Source organism: Sinohyriopsis cumingii, chromosome 3 (genome assembly GCF_028554795.1).
Source record: "Sinohyriopsis cumingii isolate HCF-2022 chromosome 3, ASM2855479v2, whole genome shotgun sequence".
NCBI lineage: Eukaryota > Metazoa > Mollusca > Bivalvia > Unionida > Unionidae > Sinohyriopsis > Sinohyriopsis cumingii.
In genome coordinates, this window is record NC_142963.1 from 84,821,888 (window position 1) to 84,838,599 (window position 16,712).

Below are 16,712 nucleotides of genomic sequence, written 5' to 3' on the forward strand. Positions count from 1 at the left end.
CTCCACACTTTCGGACATGTGAAAGAACTTTTGGGGCTTTTTGAATTTCATTCACAATTCACAATAATGTAAATTCTTTTTAAAATTATAACTCTATTCTGGGGATATAAATTATTTGTTTAATGTTGCTAAACTTGTTGGTTTTCGCTCTTTTCTATTACTTAGTTTAAGACCATAAAATCATAACAATTTCATTTAAAACTTATTTGATCAAAATATTACAAATCCTTGTAACTACCAAATACAAAATAAGACACAAATTCTGATTACAACTGAAACCTGACTTGTTTTAAGATATCACAGAAAATGAAAAAAAAGAAAACAAATGAAAAAGAATACTGTACCCATCCCGTAGGATTAAAAAAAATGAAAATCAAAGTCACATTCTTCAGTTTTTAATCTTGTTTTAAGTAATAACTGGGAAGAGATACACAATATGCAGATATCAAGCAGAACACAGCCAAAGATTGAATGAAAAGGTCTTATGTTGGAGTAATATTGTTCTTTTGTTTTCTCCCATTACAGCCATTTAGCCTGAATGAATTTTTGTGTAAAGTTCTGACAAAATGTTTATCTGCTGAACTTAATTTCTCTTTGTAAACTAAAAAATGTTATAAAATACGCTCTATAAATGTGAAGATTGTATTTATGTGGTATTGTCATAAATTCTTTCCAATGATGCAGTTAAATTTGCTTACCTGTATTTTTTTCCCCCTTCTTTTGACCATTAAGATCTAAATAGCATTTGGATAGTCTACATGCTGTGGCATCAATCATTTCATTTTCGTCCATTTCACTATTTTAACAAATGTATTATTAGGATCTAAATAGCATTTGGATAGTCTACATGCTGTGGCATCAATCATTTCATTTTCATCCATTTCACTATTTTAACAAATGTATTATTCCACAGATGTGTCACTTCTGCACAGGTATCAGGATAATATAATACCTGGCCCACCTTTCATCAGGTTATTACCTTTACAATAAATAATTTACAAGTCACGCAATGGACTTTATAGCAGCAACACATACACACACAGATATATATATATAAAATCACGAAGATTAAAATATAAGCTTAAACACCTCCATATCTGATCTGTAAATGTGAAAGTGAAATTGTGAATGACATTTAGAAGGAGTCATAACATCTGGCATAGGAAGTAGATAACTCAGTCACTTTACCCTTAAACAGCTGAAATACAGCAATCAGAGCATAAATAAAAAATATAACATACCGATCATACCAACAATACTTTTATTTCAAGAACTAATTCATGGACATATCTATAATAGACAAAGTTTGTAAAAAGTTTTTTAAAATGATGCACACCTTGAATGCAAATTGTAGAGGAAACTTCAAAGGATTCTGCATACCATGTGCATTCACATGTTTACACTGGAATGTGTCTTTCATAGCATAACATAAATTTCATCTCTTTCATATATCCTGTCTGATTACTGATTATTTGGTAATGTGTTGTTTTAAAACCTCTATTTACTTTTTAAGATAACACATAACTAGACAGTAAATACTTTAACTTTGCTACTCAGGTATGAAAAATCATCAATTATTAATATTTATTGATTTCAAGGCCTCTTAAAACTCTTATCTCTCTCCCTCTTTCACCCTAATATATACAGAACCCTAAATAATCTTCTTCATCTTTTTCTCTGGTGATGGTGAAGTATCTAAGATTAGTACACTGTCATGATCTTACAAATATTTGATTTAACATGATTAGCCCAGCAGTTCACAGTTCAGATTTGTATTGCTTGTTCCCCTGGCTAAGATGGGTGTACAGTTCCTTCTGTGACTATAGCCTTGGCTAAATTCTTGGTCAAAGCAACCTGCAGGAGGCTTATGTTCTCTTGAAGTTCTGATAAATCCTGCAACCAATAAAAAAGGTTAAAGGAATATGTACTATCTTTCTTGACATCAAGCATTTCACAAGAGATTTTCCTGATAAGTTTACTATCAGTTCAATAACAAATTTGCTTGCATAAAACATATGAATAATAAAACCAACAGGGATTCATTCTTCTGAAGATAATATAGGATTCCATACAAAAGAATCAATAGACAGATTTTCTTCTTAAGTAGAATATATCAGAGATCATCTTAGAACAAGAGTCTCTCAAAGGGACTGATGTTTCCAGGAATCCAAGATCCTCCCCACCCTAACATGCCTGTTGCTTTGAAACCATCTCTGATATTCTTGAGCGATAAGAAGATTTTTAAAACTGGTTACTATGATGACCAAATTAAATGCAATCAGCATCATTTCATGTAAGACCAATTAGAGATCATTAGAGATCTTTTGGTGAAGCCCTCATGTCAATATCCATTTAGGAGAAAAAGTGAAAAATAAGATGTACAAACCATTATAACAGCCATATTGGATGTAAGACTATCACCATTTTCATTTAGGAACAACTTAATAGCCATACTGGATGTCAGTTTGGCACCATTTTCATTTAAAGCCATCATAAGAAGTCTTCTGGTTGGTTAGTTGTTTTGCATTTAATGCTAGTTTTCAGCACATGATAGGCTATACATGGCAGCCAGTATATTTCATAGCAGAAGCTGGGAAAAGCCTGGGAATTGCCACTGACTCACAAGAAGTTACTGGTAACCTTTCTCACATACCATCCTTAGCCCACTCTGATATCCAGGGCCCAGACATCTTCTGGTGAAAACCCATGTTGATATTGATATGAATTTCCATTACTGGAAATAGTCACAAGACTTCCAAGATGGCTGCCATGGTCTATATTTGATCTCAGATTAGCAACATTTTCTTTTAGGACCACCTAGACAGCATTAGAAGTGTTTTGGTGAAAACACTATGTCAAAATGAAAATCTAGACATCATTAGAAGTGTTTTGGTGAAAACACTATGTCAAAATGAAAATCCAGCCAGAAGTGATAATAATTTCAAGATGTCTGTCATGATGTCACATCAGCATCATTTTGAATTATGACCAACCAGACATCATAAAAGACCTATTAATGATTTTTTTTAAAAACCTTGTCGATTTGACCATTTATTCTGAAGGGCTAACAATAATAGGCTTGTCATGATGACTGCAATGGAGGCCATATTGGATGTTTGAATGGTACCATTTTCATTTTGGTCCAACAAGACACCATGAAGAGTCTTATGGTAAAAATCCTATGTCAATATGACCTTTTACTTAGGAGGAGTAAGAATAACAATATTTTAAATATGGCATGTCCGAGATGCACCATTTTCAGTTAGGACCAGCTAGGTATCACAAGTACATGTTATAAGTTCAACAGGACAGTTAAATGGACACAAAGTACTTGACCAAGATGCCCATGTTATAAGTTCCACAGGACAGTCAAATGGACACATAGTACTTGATCAAGATGCCCATGTTATAAGTTCCACAGGACAGTCAAATGGACACATAGTACTTGATCAAGATGCCCATGTTATAAGTTCCACAGGACAGTCAAATGGACACAGAGTACTTGATCAAGATGCCCATGTTATAAGTTCCACAGGGCAGTCAAATGGACACATAGTACTTGATCAAGATGCCATGTTATAAGTTCCCCAGGACAGTCAAATGGACACATAGTACTTGATTTTGATGCCCATGTTATAAGTTCCCCTGGACAGTCAAATGGACACATAGTACTTGATTTTGATGCCCATGTTATAAGTTCCCCAGGACAGTCAAATGGACACATAGTACTTGATCAAGATGCCCATGTTATAAGTTCCCCAGGACAGTCAAATGGACACATAGTACTTGATCAAGATGCCCATAATGCATGTGAATGGACAATCCAAATGCAAAAATTCAAACTCTCTTAAGTCTTTTGGTAGTAAAAAATTTTGGTACCAAATGCTGCTTTAATCCATCAAGTCCTTAAAATATTTCTCACAAGAATGAAATTCCTAACATTGAAGAGGCATGTGTTTTAATAGCTGACTGACCATTAACCCTTTCCCACGCAAGTTATCACTGCATGATATTGGCAAATTTAGAACTGCCATTTGATGACATACCAATTTCTGTTTTGATACTTAAACATTAAAATGTAAATAGCATTTTTTGTTTTAAGAATGTAATTGGTGAAGAACACTTTCTAATTTAAATTTATGAAATGAAGATTTTAACTGATATGTTTGCATTATTTTCCTTATAAAATCAGTTTGAAACAATCAGTTAACATATCTACACCACTCCCTCGATAACTTGCACCTTTATAACTCATGAACCCACTTATAACGTGGGGTCAGATGTGGATCCCATTTTTAAAACCAGAAAATACCCCAAAAATGACCCCTATTTGTTGAACTTGAAGAAAACTGCAATCAAAATTGGTGAAAGAAACGTTGATATATTGCTCATTTTATCGTCAAAAATGGTAGATAGACCTGGAAATTTTAATCAACATTGTGAAATATCAAATTTAAAAATAGGCCATAGAATTTGTTACATTTTCTTTCTAAACGATATTCCTAGTACACCGCAATTAATGATATGTAAAGAAATTTTGATAAATGAAAATGTCACATTGAGTGGAGGCAGTACTTTAATAAATAAATACAAATTAAATAACTTTTTATCAATTTAAATTTGTGTTCTAGTTCTATCTTTTAGTTCCTTTTAAGTGTAATCATCATAAATGCAATGTCTCCGCTTGTAATTAAATGTAGTTGTTGTTGTTGTTGTAGGGTTTAACGCCATTTTTCAGCACAAGATAGGCCATATATGGCGGCCAGTATAACTGGTGGAGGAAGAACCCTGGAAAACCCAGGAAAGAACCACCGACCCACGAGAAGCTACTGGCAGGCTTTCCCACGTACCCACGCTAGCCGAGCCTTGGACTCGAACATACGCAGACAGAGGTGAGATGGCAGTGATCCGGAACGGTGAGCGCTTTAGACCACTCGGCCACTCGGGGCCCCCGTAATTAAATGTAAAATGTGTCGATCAATTGCAACAGCTATGTCTGCGAACATTTTTCTGAGAACCTAATTAAGTGCCGACTGTTTTGATAACTGACTTATGGAAATATTTGTTGTATTGCTGCACCAAATTAAAAGCTGACCTCCTTTGTATTATCATGTTAATTATGTCTTTTGAATCAAACATAGGAGGTGGAATAGAAGAAAAGTTAAAAGGCACGAAAATCCTACAAACTTAAAATCTAGCGGCCCCGGTGAACTCACTTCATTTGAGCGGCCCCAGTGAACTCACTTCATTTGATCAATCAGACACTGTTATAAATGTTATTGTGTATGTAACATAAACTACCTTAAATTAACTGACTCTTTCATAATTGCGATCAAATATAGCAAGGCAGCCAAGTGAAATGAATACTTCGTAAAATAAAGAACTTGATTTCACAGATATGGACCACTGTGGGCAAGTTTCAGAGAATTAATGAACTGGCACTTAGAGATATCCTCAAGGATGGTAAGAAGTTTCATTATTACTTCCAATGAAATCACGACATCAATATTATACTAACTGAACAATATAAAAATTGAGTTTTGACATAGAAAAATGTCTCAAGAAATAAATGTCACATGTTTTTGAGAAAAAAAAGGAATCTTGTTTGGTGGTATATCAACAGTTAGTCTCGTACCCTGCTCTGTAGACTCGTGATCTGGCAGGATAATATTAAACACCACAATAGGAAACATCAAGAAAACAAAAAGCAGTGACATAATACACAGATTTTTGCATACACATGATGGTTGCTGAAACCAGTTAGAACGATCTTTCACTTGTTGGACATTTTGAAAATAAAATGTTATTTAAACAGAATAATGAACAACTTCATTAGAAAAAGTGCATTATTAAAAATTATTATCAAAGTGATTGTAAAATGAGGATTCAGTCATTAAACAGCCCAGTTCCCTAGTGCCCCCCCTCCGTTTTCTTTATGTAAAAGCAAATTTTTGTCAATTTTTGGACGTCCCTCTGTAACTCACGCCCTTGCTTATGGTGCGGTCTATGTTTGTGGACCCCGTTGCGTGCGAGTTATCAAGAGAGAGGTGTATAATGGCTGGCATCACTGTGTCTAGGAAATGCTACTTCATTAGACTCTCTGTTTTCATAAATAACTCAGCAAACAGATAAAGGCAATATACAATTCATAGAAAGCAAAGTCTAAATATTATGTGATAGAAGATTCAGAATAATAATGTAATAATGTAGGTCAGAAATGTATAGAACAATGACATGTTGTGGAATTCAAAACACGCTGCAACTCTGTAAGGTCTAGGTTGTTTTCTGACATCAGTTATTGTGAAAATATCAAACAAGTAGAAAAAGCAAATACTAGTTAACCAATGTACAATGTTATTGCAAGTACGTAGGCAAATAATAAAACCATACATTTGCAATACTATCCATGGTTTGTTGTAAAGAAACTAGAAAGTGAGTGGTTATATTAAAAAAATCCATCCTTCTAAAAATAGATGCACTCACATATTATGCATGAAGACATACATATTCTTGGTTGTGTAAATTTGGGTGCAAAGAAGGGTCCAGTTTGGTCAAATATTAATATTAATGCTTCAGTGTGTTGTCTACGAATAGATTCATATTTAACTGGCAACAATGCAATTAGGATGAACAGTATGGTATGAAGTTACTTATGCCTTTGCTCAATGGATATGTTACAGAGGGTTGTTTTAATATAATTTAGAAATCTTTTTGCCATTTTATCAATTACTTAAGTGGTAGTTTACGGAGCATCTGTCTGATTATAATCTCATTACTCCTATTAGCTAAAATTAATTACAATGTACTCCTTTAAAAGTCACATGACCAAAATACATTGTATGTATCTCCAGCCAAACATACACTTTCAAATAAACATATAACAAAATACTGTACTGATTTTTCAACTTACATCATTTAAAGTATTGCTTAAACCCAGTGTTAAATGGATACTGAGAAATAGAAGATATATATATATATATATATATATATATATATATATATATATATATATATATATATATATATATATATATTCAGCACCCACTTCAATATATATATATATATATATATATATATATATATATATATATATATATATATATATATATTCAGCATCCACTTCACTACTCTGTTCAAAAGAAGTCACTTCTCCCTAAAATTCAAGTCTAGCTTGACACCTGCAACTAAATGAAGAAGGAAGCTGTCGGTGACTTACAGTTGTTTGTTTCCCTGCCTCTAAGTGCTTGGTATCTTTCGTAAGTTCCTCCAAACAGTGCATCATTTCACAAGTCTGCTTGCTGCCATATACCAGCTGCAAGGAATCATGAATACATGTGTGTAATCATGCTATTTAAGGATGGTCAAAGGAATAGGACAAAACTATCACTGATGGATATGCCATTATAGCGAAACTTTGCTATGACATATTTCATTATCATATAGATATGGCACTGATGTAGGTATTTTTGGGTTGGTCAAAGACCAGTCCATTCAGATAAGTCCAGTAAATATGAATGTTTCTAAAAATAGTGTTTCATAAGTTAGTGTTATATCAGCAAGAAATTCAGTATTTGTATTCAAAAATGGAATCTGGAAGAGAAATTCTTTAAATTATGTTTCTTTGTACACATTATGGAATTACTTTTATGGCTACAATGAGATAAGTTGACATGTACACATACTCTATATACACTGTTAAGTTTTCTTATACATGTACCAATGCATGGTTTTCAGTCAAAAACTTAAATACTGAATATAAAGTCAATGCTTTAAGTATTAAAGCTGATAACTATGTCAATGAAGGCTGTAGTTTATCACCAACATCATTCCTGACTGAATGTTCTAATTCTCCCCCCCCCCTTCCCATCTTGTACAGCTAAGAAATACACAGAGAATTTTTTTAGTTGACTGACCTGTCTGGCCATTGCATAATACACTACATAACATGATGGCATACTGACAAATCCAAACATCATGTTGACTAAACTGTCTGGCCATAGCATAATACATTACATAATATGATGGCATACTGACAAACCCAAACATCATGTTGACTGACCTGTCTGGCCATGGCATAATACATTACATAACATGGCATACTGACAAACCCAAGCATCATGTTGACTAAACTGTCTGGCCATAGCATAATACACTACATAACATGATGGCATACTGACAAACCCAAACATCATGTTGACTGACCTGTCTGGCCATAGCATAATACATTACATAACATGGCATACTGACAAACCCAAGCATCATGTTGACTGACCTGTCTGGCCATAGCATAATACATTACATAACATGATGGCATACTGACAAACCCAAACATTATGTTTCCGCAAGATTTCACTGTATATTAGTGTCATCTGGAATGTCATTATTTTACAAGCATATTTCTTAATAATGATGCTCCCACAATCACCCAATCTCCAGTAATATAAAGAAACAGTTTTCATGTCTTGATTCAAATAAGGTCCATATACATACTTATTTACAGTATGCAAGAACAAGAGCACCATGAATGGCACATTATATGCCCACCCTGTGTTTAATAGTTCATTGTATGGCTGACTTGAGAGATTACTGAATATTATCTATTTATCTTAAACAGCTTATAAGTTAGAATACAGAAGGGAATATGTGACCAAAACCTAAAATATTGTCATGTGAACCTGACCTTGAAGATGGAAACACTTCTAGTAAAGATATATAGTTATACCAAGTTTCAATGCTCATCTCACATGGCTCTAAAATTATAAGAAAAGAGAAGATTTATGGAAAATCGACAAATTACACCATGCCATTAACCTTGAAGATAGGGTTGCCAGTGTGGTATGCAACATACAAGCTAATGATCAAATAATGATATAACAAGGTGCATCTCCTAATCTAACATGGCTCTCAAGTTAAGGAGTAGAAAGGAAACAGTGATGAAAACCTTAAAATACTGATCTGTGACCTTGACCTTGAGGATAGGACCCCCAATGTTATATGTGACACAACATCTAATGATGATGTTTAACAACACAATTTCATCCCTAAATCTCAAATTAAAAGATATAAATTGGAACAGAAGTGTGATGGAAATTATGACCTTGAAGATATGACCCACACTGTGGCATGATTACACACCTTTCAATGATGAGGTACAAGAATGTTAAAATTTATTCCTTAATCACAAATGGCTTGAAATTTATGAACAGAAACAAAAATGTGAAGAACAGACAAATGCAATGATGTTCCTGGCTATTCACAAAAAGGTGGGTGACAAGTTACACACTCGTGTTAAGTAACAGATGTACACAGGTGGGTGACAAGTTACACACTTGTGTTAAGTAACAGATGTACACAGGTGGGTGACAAGTTACACACTTGTGTTAAGTAACAGATGTACACAGGTGGGTGACAAGTTACACACTTGTGTTAAGTAACAGATGTACACAAGTGGGTGACAAGTTACACACTTGTGTTAAGTAACAGATGTACACTTAGTTGAGGATGTCTGGAAAAAAGAAAGCCCAATTGGTCAAAAGCTGCAAAGAGTTTGTATCGCAGACACCCAATAATAATAATAATAGTAGTAGTAGTAGTACTATTAATAGTCACAATACAAATAATAACCACCACAATAACAAGAGTATCAGCTTTTATAAGCTTTAGAAGATGATACTTTTGCTACCCTATTTAGACACCACACAAATGGATTTTGGTGGAGTATCACTGGTCAATATATGTTTTAGACACTACATGACTGGATTTTGGTGGATGACCACAGGTCAGTATATCAGTTTTACACACTATATGACTGGATTTTGGTGGATGACCACAGGTCAATATATCAGTTTTAGACACCATATGATTTGATTTTGGTGGATGACCACAGATCAGTATATCAGTTTTAGACACTTCATGACTGGATTTTGGTGGATGACCACAGGTCAGTGTATCAGTTTTAGACACTATATGATTGGATTTTAGTGGATGACTGCTGGCCAATATTTTAATTTGTCAGTGTTTAAAATGGTTACAGAATTGAGTGGCAAAATTTAAGAATTGACCATACTGATGAGATATTAATTACATGGTCAGCGGATATACATATCTTTTTTTTATCATGTAAAGTTTTGGTGACAAGAACAGATCAGTAACCTTTAGGCGAAATTACAACAGAAATAGCAATGGGCATCAATGTTACAATTGATTTGAGATTCTATATTAACCCACTGTCTTCTTTTTGACACATGACATCAGAATTTTAGTGTGGATTGTAACTAAACATTTTCTGGCAAAAAGGTATAATGTATTTGCAAATTAACAAGCATGCATGAATGTGTAGCCATTATGATAAATATATGTCCTGTAAGTACTTAATATGTTTACTGTGATGTTTTCAATAATCATATGTTTCCTGGCCCAATTACCATTTAGATAAATAACATAAGAATTTTTTTTCTTCAAATTACACTTGACATGCCACCTTTTGTTATGAATAAATCTCTTTTCATATCAAAGTGGAGAATTTGCTTTGATTTTATTAATCTAATTAGTCTCTTCTGAAATTATCCAATAATTTTTTTTTAAAAGAATGATGCAATTTACAAAACCCATAATCATCTCTGATCCTAGAGTTATCAAGTCTTAACCATGTTCACAATGTGGGACAGATTTTCAATCAGCAAATTCAGCCACAATGACAGGGGTGTCTTTGCTTACCATGTATGTCAACGAAGGCTTCAGGAATGTTCTGTCAATATACCCTATAAGTGCAATCCTTCACATAGGAGTTTCCAAATTAGAAACCAATGACACAAATGAAGGACCTGTGGTATAAATTCAGATATTTCCTTAAATTTCTGTCATCACATAATACACTGGCATATCAATGTCAATGTTGCTTGTTCAATGATTCCTTTTAACAGCTGTATAGACCCAGATCTATCAGTGCGCTATGTGATGGCAGATCTGGGTCTGTGCAGTTTGTGGATGGACTTAATACCCAAGTAGAAATGGTATGTTGTTTAGAGGTGCTTCAATTATGGTGACCAACTATCAAAACTTGCAAACTGCTGCTGTGGATTATACAAAATATCAGCCCCAAAACTGCCATTTCCCACTTACCTCATGCAATTGCAATAAACCTAGAGCTTCTCACACTTGCCTCACACAACTGTAATAATCCTAAAGCATCTCACACTTGCCTCACACAACTGTAATAATCCTAAAGCATCTCACACTTGCCTCACACAACTGTAATAATCCTAAAGCATCTCACACTTGCCTCACACAACCGTAATAATCCTAAAGCATATCACACTTGCCTCACACAACTGTAATAATCCTAAAGCATCTCACACTTACCTCACACAACTGTAATAATCCCAAAGCATCTCACTTACCTCACACAACTGTAATAATCCTAAAGCATCTCACACAACTGTAATAATCCTAAAGCATCTCACACTTGCCTCACACAATTGTAATAATCCTAAAGCATCTCACACTTGCCTCACACAACTGTAATAATCCTAAAGCATCTCACACATGCCTCACACAAGTGTAATAATCCTAAAGCATCTCACACTTGCCTCACACAACTGTAATAATCCTAAAGCATCTCACTTACCTCACGCAACTGTAATAATCCTAGTGCATCCTTCAGGAGAGTTATCCAGAATCTGTTGACAATTAACACATCTATATTACTGAAATGTACATGCTGTGAATACAAGGCAAACAAAAGAGGAACAAAAGAATCTACAAAAGTTAATTTATCTGTAAATTAGCCACAATTCCTCCTAATCTTAAGATACAAGACAAGGCATGACACTGAGAGTTGAACTGTATTATTTTGTGTCTGATATATAAATTCCAAACAAAGCAATAATACCTTGAACATAAAGATATACCTATCTAAGGTAAAATCTTACAGAATTATAAGTCTAACCATGAGCTGGCAGAGAAATAACCAAGCTTGTATGTATGCAAGCTTTGATGTTAGAAATTACCTGTATATAGCAAAGTTATTCCCAGTTTATGTGACCTACTTTGCCTTGATTGGTGCCTACACTTCAAGATTTACCAAAGGGCAAAGCCTTAACATTGTAATTAACCATTAAGAAACTAAATCATTAATTTAATTAAAAATGTCACTGTGTCCAACTTTTAATTGGGGTGCTCGAGAATTATGCAAGAAACATACTGAACATTGCATAAACACATTATACCTCCAGCTAGAGATTTTCCAGTAATAAAACCTTTACACTGGGGTTAACCTGTAAAGTAAAAGATCTGGCTGAAAGGTTCCAAACACAATCACCTCTCAAACTGGAGATAATTTTCCTGTTCTCTAAGCCTGATCGCTTGAGACACAAATGCTGGGGCAAAAGATGATCAAGTTCATTTACTACCTTGTCAAAAGACCAGATCTCCTCTTCCTCTGCCACTTAAGTCTGCAGGTAGGAGATGGCAGTGAACACAGAAGAAGGAGAAGGCCCCATCTTTGCCTGGTCTGCACTGAACTCATTAGAGTCTACTAAAACTGACATGTCCATCTCTCACTCCTGGGAGACGGGATTTTGTGACCCCATTTATCTTTGACGCAGGTGGCCTGGAGATGGAAGGCTTTTCCCAGAACTCCTCAGGCTGTGAAACGGGACTGTCCCTAGTGAAAGGCTCAGTAAAGGGACAACAACATTTACTATACCTTGCTCAATCAGCTGGGGGAAGAAGACCAGCCTCCCTCTATTGTAGACAATGATGGGCCACAACCAACAGCATCAATCCTGCTGTTAGGTCAATGCCCTGAAATCCATGGCAACATAATTGGGAAGGAATTACTTCCCTGGAAATGGATATCCCAACTACCCAAAGTTATGATCCAATCTCTTTCCTAGTCTAGCACATGTATACAGACTCCAAGTCCCATGATAAAGCCTGTTTCGTTCAACATTTGGCACCATTTTGTTTTAAGTATACAGTGGTCCACTACCTAAATATATTATCAAAATATAATTAACCTAATTGGAAAAACCGCATCTGTTTTCTTTAAAATGTGTCATATACAGCTGATATGAAAAGAAAACAAGGAAAGTACATGCAAGTCTACAATAGACAAATGTACTCTTCCACTATTCTTATGCAGCTTTCTTCTTTTTTTGAATATGCTCAAAACTGTATGATGCGGGATTAAAAAGATCATAATAAAATTGATAAACACAGCTTTTTATTGCTTTATTATTTTTTAAATGGAACAATACCTTACCTATCTTCTAGGGTATTAATGATAAAAAACAAACATTTGCAATACTTAACCAAAGTATTGATTACAACGAATATACATTTGTTTCCTCGTATCAGGCTATGCAAAGTGGCCTTATAAGAGAGGTGGCCTTTCTAGAGGGGGAATCACACAGATGTGAGTAATAAATTACATATAAAGTTTCAATGGCTTAAGTGATTTTTAAATATTTAATATTTTCATTTTCAAAGCACAGGAATGTTTTCAGATTATGGGCTTAATGTGAAGAAACTAAAAAAACTGTAAAAATGATGAATACTAATCAATCCTGGCGCAAACCATCCTGTCAATAAACACAAACAGTAACAATCCCGGTTGATTCCATTTTAAAACTCACTGCAGATGAATGTACATTAATTATCTTTCTGACATCAATTTTCGCAGCAGTTAACTATAGTCATCTTGATAATTATCATGTGTAATAAGAGCCAGTAAACAAAAAAGTGACAAAACCCGACACCTATGGAACACAGAGCAGTAAGGGTAATCCGACTACCTACCTCTTATTTGGATTCAAGTTACTTTATCAGCATGCTGGAACAAATATCAGTGTGTTAAGTTCAGAAATCAAGAAATATTGCTGAGATTTCAGTAAACAGTCATTATTTGGCTCCTTCGAAGGGGTCAATTTGATAGTGTTTGCTCTAATATGCAAGCCACTGGTTGCATTATAGGGATGGCAATCCTTGATGGGTTACTTTTGAACAAAAATGCATCAGTGCCATGGGATTCAGGCCATATGAAGCAAGTGGCTGTTGATCAAAGGGACGTTTAAGACAGGACCAATGTAGTGAAACCAGCAAAATATAATATAATAAAAATGAATAAAATAAGCAAAGTACACATCCAAAATCACTAATTGAAAAAATAATGGTGTGCAACCACCTGAACAAACAAACAGAACATATTGCTAGTGTGAAGTCTGTGTGTGTGTGTGATTAGGATTTTTTAACGTAGCTTTAACAATTTTTCAGTCAGATTGCTACGATGTCTGCAGTGTGGCAGTTTATAGTGATGTCTAGTACCGGGGCATCATGCTGCAAACATGTAGCATCACATCCCACCCAATCACGTTATCCTGACACCAGGCCGACCAGTCCTAACACTAACCTCTTAATGCTGAGTGCCTAGCAAGGCAGCTGTTAGTACCATTTTGTGTAAGTCTTTTGTATGACTCAGCCAGGGTTCGAACCTACGACCTCCCGCTTCCAAGGTGGACGCTCTAACCACTAGGCTACCGGAGCAGTCTTAGTGTGAAGTCTAAAGATCAACATAAAATACTAATAAATAGATCATTAAACCAGATTTCAATAATTAAAGAAGACTGAAATTTCAACTTGAGTAACATTACTGATTATAATATATGCCTTCTCAACATGCCTGTTTCATTTCTGAAACTGTAGACAAGATGCCTTATAAATCAGAATTTTAAGTGGCATTGAAAGTAAATCTATCAAAACAAAAAAGAGACAGATGCTCAACTGGCCAAAAAGAAATTCCAGGAATAACAGATAACACCATTTTTTCCTTTTTTACTTCTGAGTGTTAAAATCACTTGTGATATTCTTGAGCAACAGCAACATTTTCAAGATGGTAACCATGGCAGCCATACTGCTAGACAGACATCACTATTTTCATTTGTGAACTAGTAGACATCATGAAAAGTCTTTTGGTGAAAACCCCACGTCAGTATAACCATCCATTCAGGTGGAAAAGTGATTTTGAAGATGATCGTCTTAGTGGCCGTACTGGACGTAAGATCAGCAAAATTAATTTAGGGCCCAACAAGATTTCATTACAAGTATGCTGGATATGACTGGCCAATCAGAAAGAGTATCTGCAATAAGATTTTCAAGATCACCAACATGGTGGCCATATTGGATGACATATTGCCAACAATGTCATTTAGGCAACTAGACATGATAATAAAGCTTCTGGTTAAAACTATGTCGTTATGATTGTCTGTTTAGAAGAAGAAGCAATAACAAGATTTTCAAGATGTCTGCCATACTGAGTTCAGACTGGCACCATTTTCATTTAGGACAAGACATCATTAAGAAGTCTTTTGTTGAAAATTCCATGTTGATGTGATCATCCTTTGTTGAGTAGTAGTAAGCTGGCCACCATGATGGCACTTTGGAGACCCGATCAACATCATTTTCAGTTAAGACCAACATTCAATGATAAGTCTTCTTGTGAAAACCCCATGTTGATATGACCATCCATTCATGAGGAGTAGCATTAACACTAAGTTCTAGACGGGATGTCAGATTAGCACCATTTTCATTTAACACATTAACCCCTAGTGACAAGTTAACGTGGTAGGAGGTAGTAGCCTACTGCCGAGCTCTGTAGCATCATGGTCATGCATGATACACTAAAGTGGGTGGTATTACAGAAAGGTAGACAGACGTAGCTCTACAATGATACCAAATAATCTGGAATTTCTAGTTGCACTACAAAATACAGAGGGGAAACCTCATATTTTGGACCCAATTTTTTTCTACCCAAATTTAGAGCATGGTCGGATTTCGATTTTGTGTCCAGATTTTAGACTTTTTGGTCTCAGATCTAAGGCAAACCTGTATGAACTGCAAACAGACATAAGAACCTTTGCAAAAAGTAGGATAAGATGGGCATTTGGAATAAAGAGCGGTCTCGATACAAAAATAATGGCTCCATTTAGCAAAAAAAACCCAAAAAACTAACTTTTACCCTTCTGCTCATGCACAAGCCAAATAGCCAAGGAAAAACGATGTTTCTAATACAACTAGGCAGTATGTTATTGAAAGATCACCTGATATTTGGTGTTTTCGGATCTATTAAGAAATAGCTTTTAAAATGTGTTTCCTACTCGAATTTCAGGCGAAAAAGATGAAAACCTCCAGCGGTTAATGTGTTAAGACCAACCAGACATTATACAATGTCCTTTGGTGAAAACCCTATGTCACTATGACCACCCCATTCAGGAGTAGCAATAACAAGATTTTTAAGATGGACCATCGTAACGGTCATATTGAACATCATAAGTCATATTGGCCATCATAACAGTCATATTGGCTATCATAATGGTCATATTGGAGGTCAGACCAGCACCATTTCATTTAAGACCAGCTAGACATCATAAGAAGTCTTTTGTTGAAAACCACATGTCAATGTGACCAGTCATACTTAACAAGTAGCAAATGCAAGATTTTCAAGAAGGTTGCCATAGTGGTGGTCAGATCAGCAACATTTTAAGTTAGAACTAAATAAATATATAGAAAGTCTTTTGGGGAAAACCCTGTGTTGATATGACCATACATTTGGAAGGAGTAGCAATAACAAGATTTTCAAGATGGTCACTATTATGACCATACTGTATGTGAGATCAGCACCATTTGCAATTAGGAGCAGCTAAAGAACTCTTGTC

At 35.0% G+C, this 16,712-nt stretch overlaps 1 protein-coding gene across 1 annotated transcript in view; it reads right to left on the reverse strand.

Annotated features, from left to right (window-relative positions):
- Positions 1-1,244: 1,244 nt before the first annotated feature.
- The window catches only part of LOC149803228 (nuclear pore complex protein Nup85-like), a 101,207-nt gene continuing 85,739 nt past the window's right edge, over positions 1,245-16,712 (reverse strand). Inside the window, exons 20-22 of the mRNA XM_089952859.1 lie at positions 11,627-11,678; positions 7,217-7,312; positions 1,245-1,893 (exon numbers count right to left, since the gene is read on the reverse strand). Coding sequence (XP_089808985.1) covers positions 1,792-1,893; positions 7,217-7,312; positions 11,627-11,678 — 250 coding nt within the window. The 3' untranslated portion in view covers positions 1,245-1,791. The remainder of the gene's footprint in view (positions 1,894-7,216; positions 7,313-11,626; positions 11,679-16,712) is intronic.